The sequence below is a fragment of the Temnothorax americanus genome, unplaced genomic scaffold (genome assembly GCF_048541705.1).
Source record: "Temnothorax americanus isolate GAGA-0224 unplaced genomic scaffold, ASM4854170v1 Scaffold3, whole genome shotgun sequence".
NCBI lineage: Eukaryota > Metazoa > Arthropoda > Insecta > Hymenoptera > Formicidae > Temnothorax > Temnothorax americanus.
In genome coordinates, this window is record NW_027509442.1 from 4,750,229 (window position 1) to 4,770,946 (window position 20,718).

General features: G+C 36.4%; 5 protein-coding genes and 1 long non-coding RNA gene across 9 annotated transcripts in view; 3 read left to right on the top strand and 3 right to left on the bottom strand.

Moving 5' to 3' along the window:
• Positions 1-2,148, bottom strand: part of LOC143900123 (uncharacterized) — a 140,593-nt gene extending 138,445 nt beyond the window's left edge. The window contains exons 1-2 of the long non-coding RNA XR_013257714.1: positions 871-2,148; positions 246-326 (exon numbers count right to left, since the gene is read on the bottom strand). This is a non-coding gene — a long non-coding RNA (uncharacterized LOC143900123). The remainder of the gene's footprint in view (positions 1-245; positions 327-870) is intronic.
• Positions 2,149-3,660: 1,512 nt separating this feature from the next.
• On the top strand, positions 3,661-5,278 carry Ccdc58 (Coiled-coil domain-containing 58). 3 transcript variants are annotated; one of them, XM_077411111.1, is made up of 2 exons: positions 3,661-3,835; positions 4,331-5,278. In XM_077411111.1, exons 1-2 carry the CDS (start codon positions 3,791-3,793, stop codon positions 4,715-4,717), a joined length of 432 nt encoding a protein of 143 aa, XP_077267237.1. In that variant the 5' UTR covers positions 3,661-3,790; the 3' UTR covers positions 4,718-5,278. The 3 variants fall into 3 exon arrangements, with proteins under 3 accessions (XP_077267237.1, XP_077267238.1, XP_077267239.1); XM_077411112.1 differs by lacking the exon at positions 3,661-3,835 and adding an exon at positions 3,849-4,161; XM_077411113.1 differs by lacking the exon at positions 3,661-3,835 and adding an exon at positions 3,849-4,136.
• Positions 4,941-8,659, bottom strand: LOC143900120 (UPF0389 protein CG9231). 2 transcript variants are annotated; one of them, XM_077411110.1, is made up of 4 exons: positions 8,502-8,659; positions 6,151-6,287; positions 5,786-5,879; positions 4,941-5,525 (listed from the first exon to the last, which is right to left on the bottom strand). In XM_077411110.1, the coding sequence occupies exons 2-4, from the start codon at positions 6,284-6,286 to the stop codon at positions 5,336-5,338; spliced, it is 420 nt and encodes a 139-aa protein (XP_077267236.1). In that variant the 5' UTR covers position 6,287; positions 8,502-8,659; the 3' UTR covers positions 4,941-5,335. The 2 variants fall into 2 exon arrangements, with proteins under 2 accessions (XP_077267236.1, XP_077267234.1); XM_077411108.1 differs by lacking the exon at positions 8,502-8,659 and adding an exon at positions 7,943-8,480.
• A 742-nt stretch (positions 8,660-9,401) lies between these two features.
• Ltn1 (E3 ubiquitin-protein ligase listerin) lies at positions 9,402-15,671 on the bottom strand. The gene is made up of 9 exons (XM_077411090.1): positions 15,538-15,671; positions 15,118-15,327; positions 10,943-15,036; positions 10,725-10,871; positions 10,508-10,638; positions 10,201-10,418; positions 9,885-10,076; positions 9,634-9,801; positions 9,402-9,538 (listed from the first exon to the last, which is right to left on the bottom strand). The coding sequence occupies exons 1-9, from the start codon at positions 15,580-15,582 to the stop codon at positions 9,479-9,481; spliced, it is 5,265 nt and encodes a 1,754-aa protein (XP_077267216.1). The 5' UTR covers positions 15,583-15,671; the 3' UTR covers positions 9,402-9,478.
• Positions 15,672-15,849: 178 nt separating this feature from the next.
• On the top strand, positions 15,850-16,548 carry Pig-f (phosphatidylinositol glycan anchor biosynthesis class F). Its single transcript, XM_077412247.1, has one exon. It carries the CDS (start codon positions 15,850-15,852, stop codon positions 16,546-16,548), a length of 699 nt encoding a protein of 232 aa, XP_077268373.1.
• Positions 16,549-17,914: 1,366 nt separating this feature from the next.
• Fdh (alcohol dehydrogenase class-3 Fdh) lies at positions 17,915-20,695 on the top strand. Its single transcript, XM_077411100.1, has 7 exons — positions 17,915-18,122; positions 18,809-19,052; positions 19,185-19,405; positions 19,485-19,701; positions 19,845-19,975; positions 20,045-20,319; positions 20,467-20,695. Exons 1-7 carry the CDS (start codon positions 18,102-18,104, stop codon positions 20,489-20,491), a joined length of 1,134 nt encoding a protein of 377 aa, XP_077267226.1. The 5' UTR covers positions 17,915-18,101; the 3' UTR covers positions 20,492-20,695.
• Positions 20,696-20,718: the final 23 nt, after the last annotated feature.

Sequence of the window (20,718 nt, forward strand, 5' to 3'; positions counted from 1 at the left end):
ATAATTACTAAACACAAAACATTGGATTCTATTATGTTTTAATTCATTAAGCAAAATCAATGAAATATTCATGTAGTTTTTTGAGAATACTCTATTGAATACAAGCTTCTATATAATTAGAAAAGATTTTAAAACTCATTTTTTCTAAAATTTTTATATTCTGAATGACTATTCAGTTGAAAAGTAGATAAACTTTCTCCATATATATATATAAGATGTAATATGTATAAATAAATTATATTTACCACATGTTGCTCCGCCGGCGCCTAATATCTCTAATAGCCGATGCGCAACAGCGGAATTGTAAGTTGTAACTCTGCGTTGATCTGTAACATAAAAATATTTTTACATTAAAGCAAGATAATCGATATTTGAAATAAACATCGCGCCCGTTAAATTTTTAAAACGTATTTGATTTTAAAATACTGACGCAAGAAACAATCGCGGCCGTCGCGCGACTGCATATTTTCGCATTAACTCATTCGCGTAATTGATCCGCGAAGTACACAAGTAATATTACGATTATGCGAATAAAAGAGATAAGAGACGCGACGTTCGCGACGTAACATCTAGCTCTTCTCGCTTATGCTGGAGATCGAATTCCGAAATTGCGAAATTACGCCGGAGTAAATCTCGAACGCGTACTTACTGGCCTAGTTTTCACCGATCACTTGATATACGCGTATTAAATAGTAAATAACTAGTAAATTAGTTTGATTATTGGCTGGATCAGCTCAAATGTACTATTCGATACGCGTATCGAGAGATCGGTGTAAACTATATATAGGCCACTGACAATGACCGGCAATGAGTATCGCGCGTAATGAACGAATAAAGTGACGGAATCAATAATAAACGAATAACACTCACCTCACGGTTGCTCCGCCGTCGCCCGACGCCTCCCAGGCTTCCTCGGCGTTGTCGTCGGCGTTGTCGCATCTCCGTCGGCGCACTCACTCACGACTCGCACGTCGTTCGCGACAGTTCGCGACACGCGAAAATATCGTCACTTATTACGATCGCGCGACGCTTTGCACGGCGCTCCCGGTATTTAATCTCGCGACGCGGCACGTACTTTGTTACGCGACGACGGAAGAATTACGTCGAAGAGGCTATACGAACGAAACTAAACGATCCGCTCGACGCCCGTCTGCCCGTAGACGCTAACATGGCAGAGAGAATTTCATAAATCGCGCGGCCAACTTCACTCGGCAGAAGCAACCGTCGCGAGGACACTATACGCTTGCTGCTTGCGAAGCGATTTTGGTTAACTGCAATTAAATGGTTAACCGCGATTAATGAACAATCACATTCGTGTCTGTCTCTCACGATATCAAGACACCAGAAGTCGGTGCGCGACACGACGCGAGTCAAAAGTTGACGGTTGAGAAAAGCGAAATTGTCCGAAAGAATGTATAATATTATCGAAGAACGCGGCGCGTCACTCTGTTATCGATTGCGAGATACATCTCGGATACCGTACAAATTCCGCGAAGCACACGCATTAAATAAACATTCGGTATCACATATGTATATCACGCGTATCCGCACATATCACAGTAATCTGAACCGCCGGACAATACGCGTATTACTCCGAGAACGGCGATGACGAAATGGAGTCGCGGGTCGCGGGTCGCGGCGCTGCAGCAACAGCAACCCCGAGTAGCAGGGACGAATAGAGATGGGCTGACTCCGCGCTGACTGCGCACAACGAACGCGCGCCGTACCCTACCCCCACTACATCCCCACTACTCACGTTACCGAGAGAGCCGCGGCCGCCGCGAGCGCCGCCGCGCGCCGCGCGTCGCGGTCCCATTCAAACTGCTCTCGGTATACGGCGCGGAATTTAAACGAATACCGAGATACATCGCTTTCGATAACACTGACTTTAGACACATACTATACGTTTACGCGAGCGTTACTTCTGTTGGTAACTTACGATAATTCACCCGTTTACGCGGAGTAAATTATCGCAAGTTACTATACAAAATCTCGTTTACGCGAAGGACGTATCGTAAAGTTACTACAGAACGCTCGCGTAAACGTAGTAACGGTACAAGTACAATACAGTAGGGACTATCAATAACATAATTAACACTATTATATATGATTGCCGCGTATACGGCACTCCCGACGTCCCGACGTCGATCATTTGCACGACTCGAACTGTATTATATTACATTCGGACGGAAAATCGACGCAGGAAATGCGTATGATTTCGCGACAAATCGCCGGCGCCGCGGTGATTAGATTCGCACGTTATAAAGCAGATGAAGCGTACGGGTTAAATTTATAAGAATAAATGTTCGCGGAACGCGATATCCGGAAAATATGAACGTCGCTCTCTTGACTGGTTCGCGCGACAGATTCGATCAAACGCATCTCGTGAAATATTTTGAGCAACGTACCGTGTACCGTACCGAGCTTCGAATCTACGTCGCGCGGGTGCCAAATATTAAGATACCATTAAATACGGAAGCTCATAAGCGATTGCGCTTACCGATCATGTACGAGCCAAGACGAATAGCCCCGTCCTATACCCGCGACGTTCCGTTCGCGACGACGAGGGATTAGAGGAGTGACGTCACGATGCTCCATCTTTCCCGTGATCCCGCGCGATAGATTTCGGCCGAACGAACGCATCGCGCGAGAAATATCTTAAGCAATGTATATCGAGCTTCGAATCTACGTCGCGCGGGTGCCAAATACTAAGACACCGTTGAATACGGAAGCTCATAAATGATTGCGCTTACGGAGCTTACCGATTATACGAGCCGCGACAAATAGATCCGTCCGTCCTGTATGCGCGAGCGACGCGAGCGTTGCGTTCGGATCGCGCCTTCGCGGCGACGAAAGATTCGAGACGAGAGTGAGGCCGCGCCCCCCCGCGGCCCGCGCCAACTTTACAGTGACGCCGCGCGACCAGCGCGACACGACGCGAGTCAAATTGGCGCCTGATTACGAAATGCTTGACTGCTCGAAGATACAAAATAATAATTTCTATTTGCTATTATCATCATTTTATCCATTCCTTATATCACTTCAATTCCTTTAAACAAGTAAGTCAATAGAAAAATTGTTTCGATAAACACATATAGCTATCGATTCGATCAATTAAGCCGGTTCTACAGTCTCGTACGTCGGAGTCGGATTTCAGAACGCAACCGATGGTCCAATGAGAATATTTCTTTTTCGAAAATGAATTTCTCTCATTGGATCATCAGCTACGTGTTACGATATCCGACTCTGACATATACGACTGATTGTAGAACCGGCCTTAACGTATGGGTAAATTAATTACAGCAAACTATCGCGTAATAGTCGTTTGAAAAAATAATAATATGACGACGCTCGTGCTGTTCGACGCTCGCGCAAATGACAACAAAACACACGTACGATATGTCGCACAAAAAAAGAGAGATACGAACGCCCAGCGAAAAATTGATTTCTTTTATTCATTTAATAAAACTTAATTTTATTTTATTAAAACATAATTACAGGCCAGCGACAATCCGAAACTGGAACAGCAACTGCAGCAGCAGGATTGTGTCAAAAAGGAGGAATGCTACGAGGTCAGCGGCGACAAGAACGACGCCGAGCCGAGCGCGGCGGCAGCGCGTCGCCGGCGACCGCCGACCGTCGAGGTCGAGGTGACGTCAGTGACGTGCAACGATGGCGGCGGCGGCGGCGTCGTCGTCGACGCGGTGGCCAACAGAAACGCGATTCCCCAGAGGTGGCAGCGCCGACGGCCGACGTCGACAACCGTGACTGCGACTTCCCAACCTAAAAAATGGCATCCGCGAGCGTGGAGTGTAGCGATTTTTTAGAATTCCAGGTATTTCCGACAGCGAGAAAGTTTACGTAACACTCGTGCATTCGCGCATCGCGTTATACGAGCATAATAAATATGTATATATTTAACAATAGTTAAGTCATCTTAAAGTAAGACATTAAAACTCTCTGTAAATTGATGCCGGCTAGTGGCTACGGTCTCACGTCTCGTTATTATACAAAAGAAGTAGGCTGCTCTACAAAAAAGATTGCTTAAGACTTAGCGATGCGTAGAATCTCAACGGTATTGTTAAAGCCACGTCTTTTTTCCGGACGTATTTACATTCGTGTCGCTTTATTGAGAGGTTAGGAACATGTTGTACATGAGAGGTTAGCTAAATGTGCAATGGGAATATATTAAAAAAACTCAAATATATAATGTACCATACATAGTTGTACATGTATTTTCATATATTATTTTCTGAAAATATCAATACGTAATTTTATTGAAATTACATAAATACAAAAGTGGTAAAAAAATACATAATATTTATTTCAGGATACGTTAAGAAAGATGCGACAGATAGATGACAAAATAATTTATATGCTGAATTCTACAATTCCTACCGAGTCCTTCAAAGGTCAAGTGGATCTTGCCACGCAGTGTAAAGACTTGTTTCAGCAGATAGAATCTGAAAACAAGCAGAGAACGCAAGCGATCGCAAGATGCGTAAACGTCACTAAGGAAAAGGTGATGCGGTTGAAAGATTTGAGAGAGAATGGTGACGGAGATCCGTCGTTAATAAAAAATTTAAGAAGAGAACAGAACAAATTGAGACTGTTACAATCTGAGCTCAATATAGAGGAAATTGTAAAGAAACGTACGATACAAGTCTATTACGAGAGGTGCCGCGGATTCTACAAACCACTGCACATAGACGCGTAGAACTTCCGAATAATCTGAAGCTATTGGTATATGGTTATTTGAACGCTATTATTTTTGAATTGTTACGATATATAGCTATACATAGTAATTTTGTAAACGTCAACGGCAATAAGTTGTTCGTTTCATGAATCATTGTTATTTTGTGATGTACAATACATACCGATCCTCTTATAACAGTTTATTGCAATTGTTCGCTATATACAAGGATAATTGAGAATACACAGATTATTGAGACTGTATATTTAGATATTTTATATTGTACAAGCAATTGAAATCCTTACTAAATCTAATGAGAATCGGACATTCGTTACGTACAGTATATATAAATCGATGATCTAAATGTAAATAAAATACATAATTTTACAGAGTAAATACCTGTACATACATATAGAATGTATTTTATTGCTTTGTTATTATGAAAGATTGTCGTTTTTAACAGCCTTGTATATTACAAGTACGAATCATTAAAGCGATCGAAACTAAATATTTGATTGTTTTATAAGAAATATCATGTGCAAATATCGTTTTAAAATAATGAGGATCGATAATATAATATCCGTCTGGGCTTCTCAAAAAATATATCCTAAAGACTTCTACATTCCCTGAGTATTTACATATCTATTTATTTTTATCTTCTGCCAATCGGTCCCGAAGCCAATCTTCTCGTTGTTTAAGTAAATTTTCTCCTTTTGCAGCATCCCTTTTACCAAGTATTACAGAGATTAGGCAACCAATTAGGGTAAAAGCAATCATATAATTGCAGGTCTTGATTCGTGCTTTATTTCTTGCGGTAAGTATACAGTCTTCTCTGTTTAAGAAAATATTTATATGTGAAAATTGTTATAAATATATTTTTAAAGTCTAGTATTTATTTTATCAGAAATAACGTAAAAAAGTCATCTCGTGATAAAAGTCAGTTTCTTATAATTTTGAGATTACCAATGTTAAAATTGCTACTAAAAAGTTGATTTCAAATATATCCAAATTTATGTTTTTGTGTTAAATTTATATTTCCTATTGTGTTGAACGATCTCATATGACATAAATATAGTAGATAGTAACACTTACGTAACGTCCTTAGGAACATCTGCAACGCTTGGATATCGTTTTACCCAAACTAGCATTCTCTTGTCAAAATCACTTACGCGATGCATGCGTGATCCTAAAACGAAAACGTGTACATATATAAAAAAAAAAGCATTTTTATGTAATTTCAATTTTTTTGTATGTTACATATACAAAATATCGTAGCTTTTTCACAATTGAATCGCAAAAAAAAAGGAGGAATTTACAAATTATTAATAATGTTTTAAGTAATAAGTCTTGAAAGTAAATTTAACTAGAAATAAGATTAATCGGTTCAATTTTATTAAACATTTAATTCATTTAGAAAGTAGTTATTTTATCTATTTGTATATAAACTCGTTCTTTACCTATCACACCATCAGTTTCACTGCTTTTTTGTGCAGGAATTTTGTCTTTATTAGTTTCTCGTATAACATTGCTACGAGTAAAGCAACGCGTTGTTACACGCAGTTGAACATTACGAGCAAACTGCCTCGACAGCATTCTGTGAAGGAAAATAATTGATATATTAATAGAATAAGATGGTAATGTATTTAAACTTATTTTCTAGTTATTTCTTAGTTTTTACAAAATATATATATTTCGAGTATTCTCGGTGTATATCTTTTGAAATTTAATTCGTCAATTTTATTTTCACAACAATTCCTCTCTATCAGACGAATCAAATTACAGAAACATTTTATGTGTATGGAAAAGTAAAAGAATTTATACAAAAAGATGATCAAGAACTTATACAAAAAAGAATGTGTTAATTTCAGAGGAATATTGATTTATCTCAGATAACTTTATTTTGATAAAAATTCTTTTTTAATTCCAAAAAACAATTTTGTAAAGCAACAAGCATTTAGCTTTGGTTATTAGTGATTATAATGTGGCTATTTTCTAAAACAATGATTAAAAGAAATCTTTTTCATTCAAAAGAATTACAATTTTTTTTTAAATTATTTTTTCTAGATAAAAAAACTATATGCTATATTAAAAGTTGCATCATTGATAACGTTCGTTTAATTTCGCTAAAAAAAAATTATCTCGAAAGACACTAAAAATTTTGTTGCCAAAATATCGTTAACAAATAGTTTTGGAGTCTCTTGTGTGTTTCTTATACACCTCTAATTAATTATATATAAAACGCAACCGAATATATTCACAAAGTCACATGTATACATACGTCATAAATTGAACTAGATAAAAAAAATGACGTTACACGATAATAAAAAGTCATAATCAAACATAATGTAAGATCCGTTTATACAGATTAAAAAATGCTTTGTGAATAAACTGCACTTTATAAAAATTGGAATCAATGGACATGTTGCACGCGATAATGCGTGATACAGGTCGATGTAAAGAGTAAAGCCCCTTGCACAATGCCAGGCAACAGGCAATTTAGGCAATAGGAACGAACGGAGAATAAAAATCAGAAATCATGTATAAATGCAGAATAAACAGTGACACAGGTAATAAACACAGAGTTTCCGTCACGTTGGAAATTCTGTGCCTCTTGCCCGTTGCCTGGCATTGTGCGAGGGGTTTCACTCTTTACATCGATCTGTATCGCGCATTATCGCGTGCAACATGTCCATTGATTCCAATTTTTATAAAGTGGAGTTTATTCACAAAGCATTTTTTAATCTCTACGAACAGATCTTATATTATGTTTGATTATGACTTTTTATTATCACGCAACGATTTAACAATTGCCTAATCAGTAAATGCAATTTTATATAATTTATTAAGATACGCGCGTATGGTATCTATCTAAAGTCTCTGCAAAATGTAAAATAGTACACAGTCATCGTAGCAATTTTAATAATGAGTCTTTTATGATTATTACAACGATTGTTATAACAATCGTTAGCGATGGAAAATGATATCTTTCAAAACAAGTGAAAATGATCAACGCTCCATCGCAACACAATTACTGGATAATAGATCCCTATCTTTTTATAGCTGTGTCCCTAATACTTTTTGTCTCTTCTCTTTTCTTCTGAATAGTTAATTAGATATCTATCTCACTTTGATGCAGAGAGTGTAACACCAGTAAGCAAAATGTTAACAGTATGCCACACACACACACACATGCAGTAATTCCTTAGCAAATTCAAGCAGAATACTGAGACAAAATGGCAAATTAATTACAGCTGCATTTGCATTGTTATTCTGCTGGTATAATCTCCTATAATTAATCTGTGACAACTTATATCAGTAGAAACCGAACAGGAGACGTGTCATTTCATAATCGTTCAAGTGAAATATATTATCACTCTCATCATATTTTGTTAGCAGATTTCATTAGTTCATTATTTGTTGGCATTTTGCCGATAAAAATTTGTGGCAACATCTGTTTCTCGACAGATCTGTACTTAACACGGTCCAGCACAAGGGACAAATTTAACGTTAGATTTGCATTCGTAATCATCATCCTGCTATATTTTTAGGTTACGCTGTATCTATTAATAAAGAAATTTTCCGCAAAGTTACAGCGTAGTACGCCCAATTGTCATATGTCCACCTTTTTTTTTTAGCAATTTAACATCGCGTTTCACAATGTCCTGCGACACATTAGTGTCATATTCGTTTATTCAGGGCTCGACCACAAATCGGAGCTTCGCCGTTCGAGAAGCATTCGCCTCATTATCATATACAGATTGTTAATACGTATGATACGTTGTAAAGTTTCACGTTGAATGATACGCACTTCAGATAATTACTCAGAAATAGTTCGTACAAACAAGAACATTCCACTGCCCCTAACGCACATTGACACACTGACGTGCAGTACTGATGAGTTGTGCGTTGTGCCTGCCTTGTGATATATATATATGTATGTATCGACCTTGATGGCCTTGATTTCCGGCAGAACAGATACTTATATTCGTACGTGTGTATGTACACATGTAATGTATATTACATAACGACATTGTATTTTTTGCGTATACTATTTGATCTATTCTATAACATATTTTATACATATATTCGGTATTAATATAATTTCTATTTGAAACATGATCTATTTTATCTATTTTAATATGATCATGCAGTAACAAATGTATTCTGATTCTATAAAGTCAGAGAGTTAAACTTATTGATATATACTATGCTGATTCAATGATCCAATATTTTATATGACAGGGAAGAATTATCAAAGGTATCTTTTATTCCTATATTTATTTTTGTTTAAATAACATTGCTAATAATAAATTTAACATAAGATTATATTTATTTTTCTTTACAACTTAAAAATTAATTTTGTAATATAGGTATATGTAGTATCTTAAATGGAATATTAATATATTTCGTACTTTTATTATACAATAAAGATTTGTATCCAAAATAACTCATAAATGGAAAAATTAATAGAAATTTGAAATACTATCAGACAATAATAAGTCTATGGTAAATAAGAAGAAAAATTCTCATCTCTATTCTGAAAGTTGTCCGGATATGTGATCCGTTATATAATTATTTCTTCATACGATTATATCGTCTTATAGTTTGTTGTATGTACACTTATGTCGTATCACATTATACATTCAGTTCTTGTTAAATTATTTTTATAATACATATGTTTGTTTTATATATAATCTCTCCTCCTCTCTTTCATTATATTGTTTTTACTTTATTTTTGTATCGTTAATATTTTCTCTCTATGTACAAAAACCTTTTCAAGTTAGATTAAAATACATTTCTGCAAATCGGGCAGGTGGATTTTTGACTTGTACTGAACCACTTATACTGAAAAAAAAGAGAAAATATGTATAATATTATATATATACATACTTATAATAAAAATATGTAATAATAAATGTTAATAAATAATGTATGCTTACCAAGCAACGAGTATGAAACTTCTTACGACAAGTGTGACATGACAATTTTGGTACTTGATATGTACTAATATGAAAAATGCTAAAGCATATGTAACACTCTTCAACGCCTGCAAATTTCTTATCCAAATTGCGCTTCCACATTAGAAGACCATCCCAAACTGAGCCATTCTATAATAGAAAATATAATTAAAACACATATTTCTTAATATATGTATATATATATAAATATGTATAAGTATTGCAAGACTTACTTGATGTGTGAGAAATTTAGCGAGTTCCATGTGATAATTTTTCTCCTTTGTCGCACCATCTATCTGTTTACCAGATTCTACTAGAACACTACCTAAAGGATAGTTTGGTGGTAGCACTATGCTTAATTCCAATTTTGTATCTTCCATTTGATACACGGCTACTACTTCTCTTGCTGTTGTATGCACTTTTACCTATAACAACACACACAAGAGGCATATGATATTAAATCTGATAATAAATAAACATAAATTTTTAAGTAATGAAAAATTCTCAAGACTTATGTATGTGAAAGAGGCAGGATTTATGAGAACATACCTGCATATTTTCAACATTAGCCAATTGTAACCTGCTATAAAGAAGCTCCTCTTCACAAAGACTAGGACTGACATAATGACTCGTAATCTTGTCTACTGCTGCACTGATTCTGCTATCAACTGTACTCAGCCATTGTCTAACTAATACTGGTAGACGCCGTAAGCAGTTCGTGTATAACCAACATACAATATGATCTAATCTCTCCTCGGTCCAACTTTCTACAATATTGCGGTATAATATAAAACGATATGTAATAAATAAATTATACACAAGTACAAGTATAATATTAATTTTAATTGTTTTTTACCTTTAAAACGAAAAACTGGCGAAGTGGTAAATAATTCCAGTAGTTTCACAGTTTTATTTTTATTATCTTGTAGTACGTCCACGGGCATTAATTTGAAGATTTTAAATAACAAACAGGGGAAAAGTTTGTCTCTAAAATTTATGTTTAGTATTAAATATATGTTTAAGACTTCAAAAGGAATCATAAAAATGGATAATGTGCATTATAATATACTTACTTCAACATTTCAGCATATTGATAACGTAAATCATTATGAGCCTTTTCGCAGATATCTAGTACAATTGCCCATGCTAACAGATATCCTAATGTATATGTGTAAAAATGTGTAAATGGTTGGATTTTGCAGCTAATTGCGTCACACAATCTGAAAAAGACGATATTATATTAAATCGTATAATGCATTTGATTAAAATTTAATGTAAAACAGAAACTTACCTGAAGTCCATAAACATTACATTTATAGCTTGCTCTGTAATTAACAACGCTTCATTGAATTTTCTAATATTAAGACTGCTCGGATCGAAGTTGTCAGACTCGACAAGAGCTTTGTCATGCTGTACAAATTCCGGTACCATATATTTCAATGCATAATAGGCACCTAATTGAATACTAGGTACACGAGATTGCAGTAATTTCAGAGACAGCTTTAACATCTTGTTGAAATCAATCGTTTCGGTCTGTTCGTCATATTTCTTGAGTGATATGCTATTGTCAAACGTACAAATTGCCTCTCCCAAATAATTCAATAGTATGACAGATTTTACAGCATCTGTATTATTCTGATTGCATAAATCCGCATAAAATATCCAGGTCTGGACAATGCCACTATATACATCGCCGCCAATTACATCCCTCCATTCGTCCAAGAGTGCTAGAGGTAACTCTGGTATTGGCTCCAACTTATGTTTTTCCATTACATCTTCAACTGCATAATACAATTGGCTAAGCGTCGTCATCAACATTGTTATTTTAATGTCAGTATAATCATGTTTGGCGTTGTTAAGTAACTGTTGCCACTTTGTGAGAGATATCAAAGTAAAATCCCAGTATTCGTGTTTCAACGAATATTTTGTACAAGAAAATAAATTTGGAATATTTTCAACGACTGTCGTAAGCAATCTTATAACTTCTAGTGGCAAAAGTAATTTATCCCATGAAGTATCAGATATATCGTGATCCAAAATCGCGAAAATATCATCGCGACGTAACATATATTTGTCCACAATAGTATCATAAAGTGAAGGAGATTGATTTTTGGAAGAGTCGAGTATCATAGTTCTTGTGGCAATTAATTCATAAATTTCGTTGCGTGTCGATAACATTTCCGAAATATTTTGTGGCCAATAATAGTTTAAGATTTGCATTATTTGCATATACATCTCATCGTCATACATTTCTGCAATTTCATTACTACTGTAATTTTTAAAATACTCCGTAGGATTCTTAGTTTTATCTTTTGAGAAAAATTCAGTGTAATATGTATAAATTATGTATGGTAGTACACATCCGTAACTTTTCTGATTTCTTCGTATATGCGATAATACGTCATCGTGGATATTTTTTGCAAAATATTTACACAAGTTGACAAAACTGTTTTTCAGCGAACCACGAAGCTTGTCTACATCATTATAATGTTCGGTGGATCTATAATGCTTACTATATATATCTGCTATGCTAACCACATATGTAATATTTATCAATATTTCCGTGATTCCAGGTAAATTTAAATCGTTTAATTCAAAAATTTCTTCTTCCGAAGATACGTTAACATTCTCTGAATCAGAGCTTTTTAGTCTCTTATACAAATTATTAAGCAAATCTGTGATAAACAAAGCCCATGATAAACAATTTGCCGTATTATCCAGAGTGATGTCCTTCGTTATATCGATAGATGTAGGCTGCTGCAAAATCCGTATATTTTTCTCAACATTTGACACGTATAAATGGCCCGTTAACACTTCACCGTATATTGCAATAGCGGTTGTCTCTCCAATCCATAATTTTATGTCAGATGCCGTTAGGAATAATAGAATAGTTTCTTCAACGCAATAAGATTTTGTATCGCCAATGTTACTAATTATAACTTCTAAAACATCTGCTGCCAAATCCACCAATATATCCTTAACAGAATTTGCATGTGCATTATATATTTTGCTCCAGATAATGGTTCCGCATCCCTTAATAAGGTCATCAAATTCAAGGGCAGGTAATATTTGACTACTTTTTACGAATCCTTCTTTCCAACTAGTACGGACCGTATCAGCAGTCAAATCATCATGCTCACGAGTGCACAATTCAAAAAGTGTTTCCAATATTTGCACAGCACTTGATACTGTTTGCTTATGACTCCACATTAAATTCATCAATTTCGTAATAAAAGCGATAAGTTGCATGGGACAAGTGTTATCCCTTTCATTTAGTGAATCACATAAAATCGATACAATCTCATTTGCTCCTTCCTCATTTACTGACAAATCTCTAATGGAACAAATGTCATCCCTTCCATTTAGTAAATCACATAAAATCGATACAATCTCATTTGCTCCTCCCTCATTTATTAACAAGTCTCTAATTTCCGGAATTTCAAAAGCTGATAAAATCAAATTCTGATTTTTTTCGATATCATATTGTTCATCATTGCAAGAAGCAAATTTTTTGGCTACATCAACTAGCAGTTTGGGTATATTAGCTTGTGTATGCCATTTCTTAATTACGCTATCATTTTTATTACATTCGGATAAACTGCAATATATGGCATTTCTTGTTATTGCAATATCATCTAACTCAATCAATGATTTTAGAACTTTATCCTTTTCCGCGTCATTTATGTATGTAATAAAATGGAATATTAATTCAAGAATTTGTTCAGCCATTTCTGACTTTTGGAGCAATAAAGGTTTCAAGCTCTTGTCGTAAAATTCAAAGAAGTCTTCGTCAAATTTAAATGATTTTGAAAACGCGCAGACTAATTCTCTACTTGCAAAATGTTTCATAAGTTTATTCAGCTGCCTGATATATTCCATGTACTGAGAGTCGTTTATCGAATTAAAGTAAATTGCACAGAGAGAATTTACAAATTTGCAAAGTTCTGCATTAAAAACAGGATCTGCATAAACATCGGTAACTTTTATCTTCGGTTCGTTCGCAACAACCGAATCACTTGGATCGGAAAATTTTACTTTTAATTTTTTACGGATATGATCTGGTACATTCTTCAAATTTAACAAGAATTCGATATGAGAATCTTTTATGTCCGTAGTATCTGCGATCTCTTTTAGCATATTCAAAAATTTGTCGAACAATAACTGCAATTCAAACCAGAACTGTTCCATTAAAGAAACGTACGATTTATATTTCTCATTAGTACGATTTTTGCTCCAATATCGAATTAGATGCGTAATCTCGGGAAAACAAAATTGTTTCATATAGGTACTATCCGTCAAGCAAGCTTCTATAACAGGTATAAGCTGTTCCTTAAGAAGTCGAACGCATAAATCTACATTTTCGGCGTTTACGAGAATCGTATAACGTAAGCATTCAACGAAAGACGTTGTCACAGCGAGCGTTTCTGAACGGCTTATTTGCACACTTTTGACGAAAAATCCTTGGCGCATGTTGTTAAAGAAATTCGTATACAGATCAGCGACATCGATATTAAACTTCGGAAATTGACTGACGAAGGGTAGCAGATTTGGGTAAACAGTGCTAGCGCAGCATTGGCCACCAGATCGTAAAACGGTCCATAATTTTGGGAGTACAAGTTTATTAATATTTACGACGAGATGCCAGTCGTCAATTTTCGTTGTAGCTATGAGCATCGATTCCCACACAGCCGATAAAATTGCAGGTTCGGATTCGTCAAGACTATTCATAATAGTGGTCACTGTCCTTTTCTTTTCATTTTGTAATAACTTTTCCGCGTTTTCCATTATCGACGACAGCACGTTGAAAAAAGCTGTTTTTACTGGCAAAGCATCGTGTTTAGCCAGTTTCCAAAACCTTGAACTGCTCAAAATGTTGTTGTGGATCTCCAAGGTCTTATCGATTTCGTCAAGTGGCACTTTCTTGAAATAATAACTGTATCCTTGGAGATTTGCTGCCAGTACTCTCTCATATTTAGCTTCCATCTCTTCATTGGTAAGGGACTTTTGCGTCGATAACGTTTGAGCTGTGTGCACGACGATATTATCGCTAATGTACAATAAAATTTCGCACTGGCAATGAACAATCGCGCTAACTATCTTCCAGGGTGGAAATGTGCCGTTGAAAGAGTTGGTGGCGGCTGAAGCCGCGGGAGGATACGTGTCATATTGAGAAATGAACCAAGCACCGGCCAATTGTTTCAGATACATCGCTATACCCTTGCCTACACGCTTCACAACTGCTGCGTGTGCCAATTGTGCAGCTTCTCTCACTCTATGCTCTATATCAATAGACAGAGCGCAGTAAAATCTTGGCCAAAACGGTAGCATACCTTCTACCGCTGCTAATTCAGCGTCTTGACATAGAGTCGCAAACTCTTGCAGCGCCTGCACATACATCAACATACATATATCAGTTTACAAAATTTATCTAAAGTGATTAATGACTTAAACCAGCAAACTAATCACCTTATACTTTGTCGTAGCATCTTTCTTGCTGATCTTCTTCAGTACTGCTTGAAAATTGGAATCTACACTGTTCATCTCAACCTCATTTAAGGAACACAAGGATAAACCAGGTAGAACGGGAACATATCCTCCATCCTTAACTGCTGAGAACCCGACAAAATTAGGCACCGCGGCCCCCAAAAGTTCTGCACTGCGGCTGCTATTCGATGGCTAAAAAATATCAAAGGTTTGTACAATATTTTTTCCTCTCTGTCTCTCCAACGTTGTTATTGAACGCGAAATAAACCTATTTAATTTTCAGGAAGCATAACGTAGCGCAGCTACAAAGAGTCGACCCGACAACGTGCTCATAGGTTAGGTTATATGACGAAATTATTATCGTAACTCAGAGTCACGCGATTGAATGTAATTAATGTTTACCCGTGCATTGTTTTTCGTACGTTGCGCCTGCTTATTTTTACCCATGGTGATACTCGGGCAAGGGTGTTCAGCGATCAACGAAAATTTCAGGTCTCCGCGCTGAACGTGACGACCGTGACCAACCGTGACGTTCGTCCGCGGTCCGATGAATGACGTTCAGCGTTCAGCTGATGACCTAACCTCAAATGCGTGTCTATCAGACTCTTCAGCGCGTGGCGTGGCCGGCGTGGTTTCGTTCAATTGTTAAACACCGGGCGATTAAGCACGAACAGAGATCAAGCCGCCAGCAGATAGCACAAAAATTCCGGACAAATGGGGGTCGGCAACAAGACCGAGCAGAGATTGCTGCTGTCTTACTGCTCTTTCACCTGCATCTACCTTCCTGTGATCCTGACGCTGGTGAAGTTCAACGATAATCTATACAACGTCGGCAAGTACAAGTTCCTACCCGTGCTGATGATACTTACGTTCGCTGAGGTGATAAAGCTGCTGTTTCCTATGCTGCAAGCGGAGGCGCCTACCATAATCAAGATAGAGCAGCGGGCCTCGCTAAAGACCAAGAGATCCTGGGCGAAGAATCTGAGGGAGGTCTTCAAGTTCTTGCTCGCCGCTCTCGTTCTGTCGATAGTCTACTACGTGATGATCGTATTGTTCGGCGCACCCGTGCTGACAGACCGCGAGGAGACAACGATGCTCGTCGTCACGCTGATCACCCTGACCTTCGTGTCCACCAGCTTGCACCTGGGAGTGGACAATGCGTTGGACGTCCTCACGGGGACTTATTCCCAGAAGGGCAATATCCTCGCTGATGCTTTAAAGCTCAATATACAGGCAACGATATTAGGCACTTGGCTAGGAGCAACCGTTATCCCCTTGGATTGGGATCGCCCTTGGCAAGCTTGGCCGATTCCTTGCGTCATAGGTGCGCTGCTTGGCTATTTGATCGCCCACTTCATCACTCTCATCAAGACTCTTCCTGCGCCGAAGCTGCGCAGGAAAGTCCATCGATAGTGCGGACATTTGTGTGGAAAAGGAGACATTCCATTCCAGTTTCTCGATTATCCATTTTATTGAATAAACAGTATGCGGATAGTCTCTCATCTTGCATTTTATATTATGTATATTAGGCCATATGGAAATTGTTGAGCGTTAACACAGAACTGCCTATCTTTCTGACACTACGTTTACGCGAGCGTTACTTCTGTAGTAACTTACGATAATTCACCCGTTTACGCGGAGTAAATTATCGTAAGTTACTACAAAATCCCGTTTGCGCGAAGGACGTATCGTAAGTTGCTACAGAAGTAACGCTCGCGTAAACGTAGTATGATTCGTGTAAATTAATTTATTACATTATTATCTGTGATGTATACATATATGTACGTATAAAGTTGAGATAGTAAGAATCATGTAAAAATCATGTTTTTATATGTAAATTATAGAGTATATAATATCTTAATTTATAATCTTTATAACCTCTAATTGTGGGCAATATATTTTCCCGTCCATCTATGCATTACAGGTTGGCATTATAGCAGTAGTTTTGCCGGTGTCTCGTTTTTTCATGTTTTTTTTTTGCAATCTTGTACGTACGTAATAAAATTACTATTATTATTGTTAAAATTTTGCAGCAAGCGATTCTGTCATACAAGTTAGTCGCAGATTAAAATCTAAGTTTAGTGCAAGTCTTCCTTTAGTATTGAAATTCGAGTCGTATACCATATATAAATTTCGCAACTATTAACAGTCAGGGAAATACAAATTGCATTATCATACAGATACAAAGATATGCATTATCATGAAATTGATAACGCACTTACATAATGATCATATTTTGTTGCGTCAAAGTGGGCCCTTTTACCCTTGATATCAATATATCAACTGTGCGAAAACAAGAATAAGAAAAATGCGCTCGTAAATCGTAAATGCTACTTTAAATCGATTTATAATTCACTTAGAATTCAGAGGCGGGATTCTGTAACTCTTTAACGATAGTTTCGGTATAGTTACGCAGCTTTTTTTATTATATATATATATATATATATATATACATATAATAATATTATATATATATATAATACTCAGAATAAACAAAAGCTTCCTCTATGAGAAAGCAATAAGTTAAATCGTGATTTAAATTTAAAAAGCTAATCTACGTATCATACATTGGTAGAAATGGACATTGTTAACATTTTGTATCTGCTAATGAAAAGAAAAATTACGAGTCTGAGGTGAATACGATAGTAGAATTCCAAGTGGAATTACAACGGGGAAGTCTAAAATGTGTGTGAGGGAAGTCTAAAATCTCTCGTGAATGACTTCGTATTTTCTTGTCGTTTGCCGCGATCTGAGATGAACGGGATTTTCCATATAGTCGCGCAGTCGCAGCTGTCTGACGGGTGGATAGGATTAGCGGCGCAGATGTCGACCGTCGTGACTGTGACACATTTGTGACTTCTTCATTAAGGTTATCCTCGTTCGCCGGTCCAACTCCGGAGTCCGGATTAATTTTGGATTGAACATTTTGAACGACAGATATAGTGCCCGATAAGTTGGAAAGGATAATGTCGGACACGGCTGGAAAGGTACCGCTGGGTACCGCTTGCCACTTGTTTCTACGAGTTTGCAGTTTGCACTTGCACATATTCTAAATTTACTCCGCTTTTTCTTTCTTTCTTTTTTTTTTTTTGACGTCGTTGCTGTTTTCCTTTAATTGAAATATCTTTTGTGTTACGTGGAAATTATATTCTATGTGATAATATATGAGTGATATAAGCAACATGCAAGTAACACAAAGAGATTATCGATCTTTTCTCCGAAATAAAATATTGTATACATACATTATCTTTTCTCGTTTGTCATCTTTGGATGGATTTGTTTCTAATGGTGTATTTAGAAAGTTAAAATAGGACTTGATAATATGAAATAGTTTAATTTACAAAAATACTGCAATAAGCATTTCTACATAGATAATTTTTTAATTGAATTGACTCGAGTAATTACGCGTGCTCTTTGATACTTACAATTTTTAATATCTATATATACTGATTCAACTTATTTATGAGAACCATTGAGAAAAGAACTTTAATTTATATCAATTGACTATAAAAGTCATTATAATTAACTGAAAGATTTAAGATGAACGATAAAAGAAAATTAGCTAGTAAAGAGTCAGTGCCTCGAGATGCAAAATATTTATAGATTTAACTGATTTATCCAATGACTGGACAGTTTTTATAGAGTATATTAAATTTCTTATTCTTGTTCTCAGGTTATCAAATGCAAGGCTGCAATAGCGTGGAAGCAAAAGGTGCCTTTATCCTTGGAAGAAGTTGAAGTAGCACCACCCAAGGCGCGTGAAGTCCGAATCAAAGTCATAGCTGTGGCGCTTTGTCACACAGACGCTTATACTCTGGACGGATTGGATCCGGAAGGAGTATTTCCTTGTATACTTGGTCACGAGGGCAGTGGTATCGTGGAGAGTGTCGGAGAGGGTGTCACTGATTTTCAACCTGGTAGACTGACCATATTTATATTTATAAAAATTCTTTTGAATTGTAAATTATATCACGGTCAAATTTAAATCCTGTTCTTTGACCGAATTATATCTGGCTGACATTTCTTGAACTTTACTATTAATGACGTAGGCGATCATGTTGTACCGCTCTACATTCCTCAATGCGGGGATTGTAAATTCTGCAAATCACCGAAAACGAATTTATGCGGTAAAATCCGTGAAACCCAAGGTAAAGGTTTAATGCCCGATGGTACATCTCGTTTTACATGCAAGGGGCAAACAATCGCACACTTTATGGGTTGCTCCACCTTCTCCGAATATACAGTGGTAGCTGACATTTCCCTCGCAAAGGTATTTATATGTACTTTCGTAATCGCTAGAGGTCTTAATAATTTAACGTTTATATAATTATTACAAATTACTGTTGTAGATTAATCCTACAGCACCGTTGGACAAGGTTTGCTTGTTGGGTTGTGGAATATCTACAGGTTATGGCGCAGCTTTAAACACAGCCAAAGTAGAGCCTGGAAGCACTTGTGCTATATGGGGCTTAGGTGCTGTTGGCCTTGCAGCAGCCTTCGGTTGCAAAAAATCCGGGGCATCTCGTATTATCGGGATAGATACCAATACGGCTAAATTTGAAAGAGGTAAATTATATAACGAGATATTGTAGCAATGAAAATTAATTTTTTGTAGAAAGAAGCGGTGAAAAGTATATTTTTTATTCTTCACGGATTTCCCTATAATAAGAGTGATAAAATACTATAAATATTTTTATACTTATTTACAGCTAAGGCTTTCGGATGCACAGAATTTGTCAATCCCAAGGATTGTGATAAACCTATTCAGCAGGTATTAATCGAGATGACTGATGGTGGATTAGATTATACCTTCGAATGTGTTGGAAATGTAAATACCATGGTATGTATTTGACATTTTTATTTTCTTTTTGCGGAAAGCAATTTCGTCCTAAAAAAATTACTTTTTCAGAGAGCTGCATTAGAATCTTGCCACAAAGGATGGGGCACATCCGTAATAATAGGAGTAGCCGCAGCTGGCCAAGAGATCAGTACTAGACCATTTCAGTTGGTCACCGGACGAGTATGGAAAGGGACCGCATTTGGCGGATGGAAATCAAAAGAAAGCGTACCGAAATTGGTGGAGGAATATCTGTCAAAGAAATTGATCCTCGACGAATTTGTTACGCATAATCTTCCGTTTGAAAAAATCAACGAAGGTTTTGATATACTACACTCAGGAAACTGGTAAGTTTAAAAAAAAAGTATACACTGTGTATATACAGCACGAATACAAACATAAATACAATATGACTTGAAAAATGCGTATAATTTATGTAACTGTTTTATTATTATGTTTATCAGATTTGTGAAAATGACGTGTTTCTGTTGCAGTTTAAGAGCTATCCTCAAATACTAAAAAAAAGCATGGTTTTCTATCTTGTACTGCAAAGATACGGCCTACTGACAACCAGCGTCTTCTAATTTATTAAAAAATGTGTAATAATACGTATACACAGATGAATACGTACTATCTCCTCACATTGATGCGTTCCTTTCCGCTTGTTATAAATTTGTATTGAATCTCTGGAAACAAAAGAAATAAAATTTATATTTGCTATACTACGCTCGGAAGAACATCTCCCC

Excerpts from the sequence above, each read along its gene's own strand:
- Ccdc58 (XM_077411111.1), top strand. The coding sequence starts at position 3,791 with ATGGCATCCGCGAGCGTGGAGTGTAGCGATTTTTTAGAATTCCAG. Across the intron at positions 3,836-4,330 it reads GCGATTTTTTAGAATTCCAG|GATACGTTAAGAAAGATGCG; the intron begins GTATTTCCGACA and ends TATTTATTTCAG.
- LOC143900120 (XM_077411108.1), bottom strand. Across the intron at positions 5,880-6,150 it reads TGAAACTGATGGTGTGATAG|GATCACGCATGCATCGCGTA; the intron begins GTAAAGAACGAG and ends TTTTCGTTTTAG. Across the intron at positions 5,526-5,785 it reads GATGTTCCTAAGGACGTTAC|AGAAGACTGTATACTTACCG; the intron begins GTAAGTGTTACT and ends TTTCTTAAACAG.
- Ltn1 (XM_077411090.1), bottom strand. The coding sequence starts at position 15,582 with ATGGGTAAAAATAAGCAGGCGCAACGTACGAAAAACAATGCACGG. Across the intron at positions 10,872-10,942 it reads GTAATGTTTATGGACTTCAG|ATTGTGTGACGCAATTAGCT; the intron begins GTAAGTTTCTGT and ends CGTCTTTTTCAG. Across the intron at positions 10,077-10,200 it reads CTAATGTTGAAAATATGCAG|GTAAAAGTGCATACAACAGC; the intron begins GTATGTTCTCAT and ends GTGTTGTTATAG.
- Pig-f (XM_077412247.1), top strand. The coding sequence starts at position 15,850 with ATGGGGGTCGGCAACAAGACCGAGCAGAGATTGCTGCTGTCTTACTGC.
- Fdh (XM_077411100.1), top strand. The coding sequence starts at position 18,102 with ATGTCGGACACGGCTGGAAAG. Across the intron at positions 18,123-18,808 it reads TGTCGGACACGGCTGGAAAG|GTTATCAAATGCAAGGCTGC; the intron begins GTACCGCTGGGT and ends TCTTGTTCTCAG. Across the intron at positions 19,406-19,484 it reads CTGACATTTCCCTCGCAAAG|ATTAATCCTACAGCACCGTT; the intron begins GTATTTATATGT and ends TTACTGTTGTAG.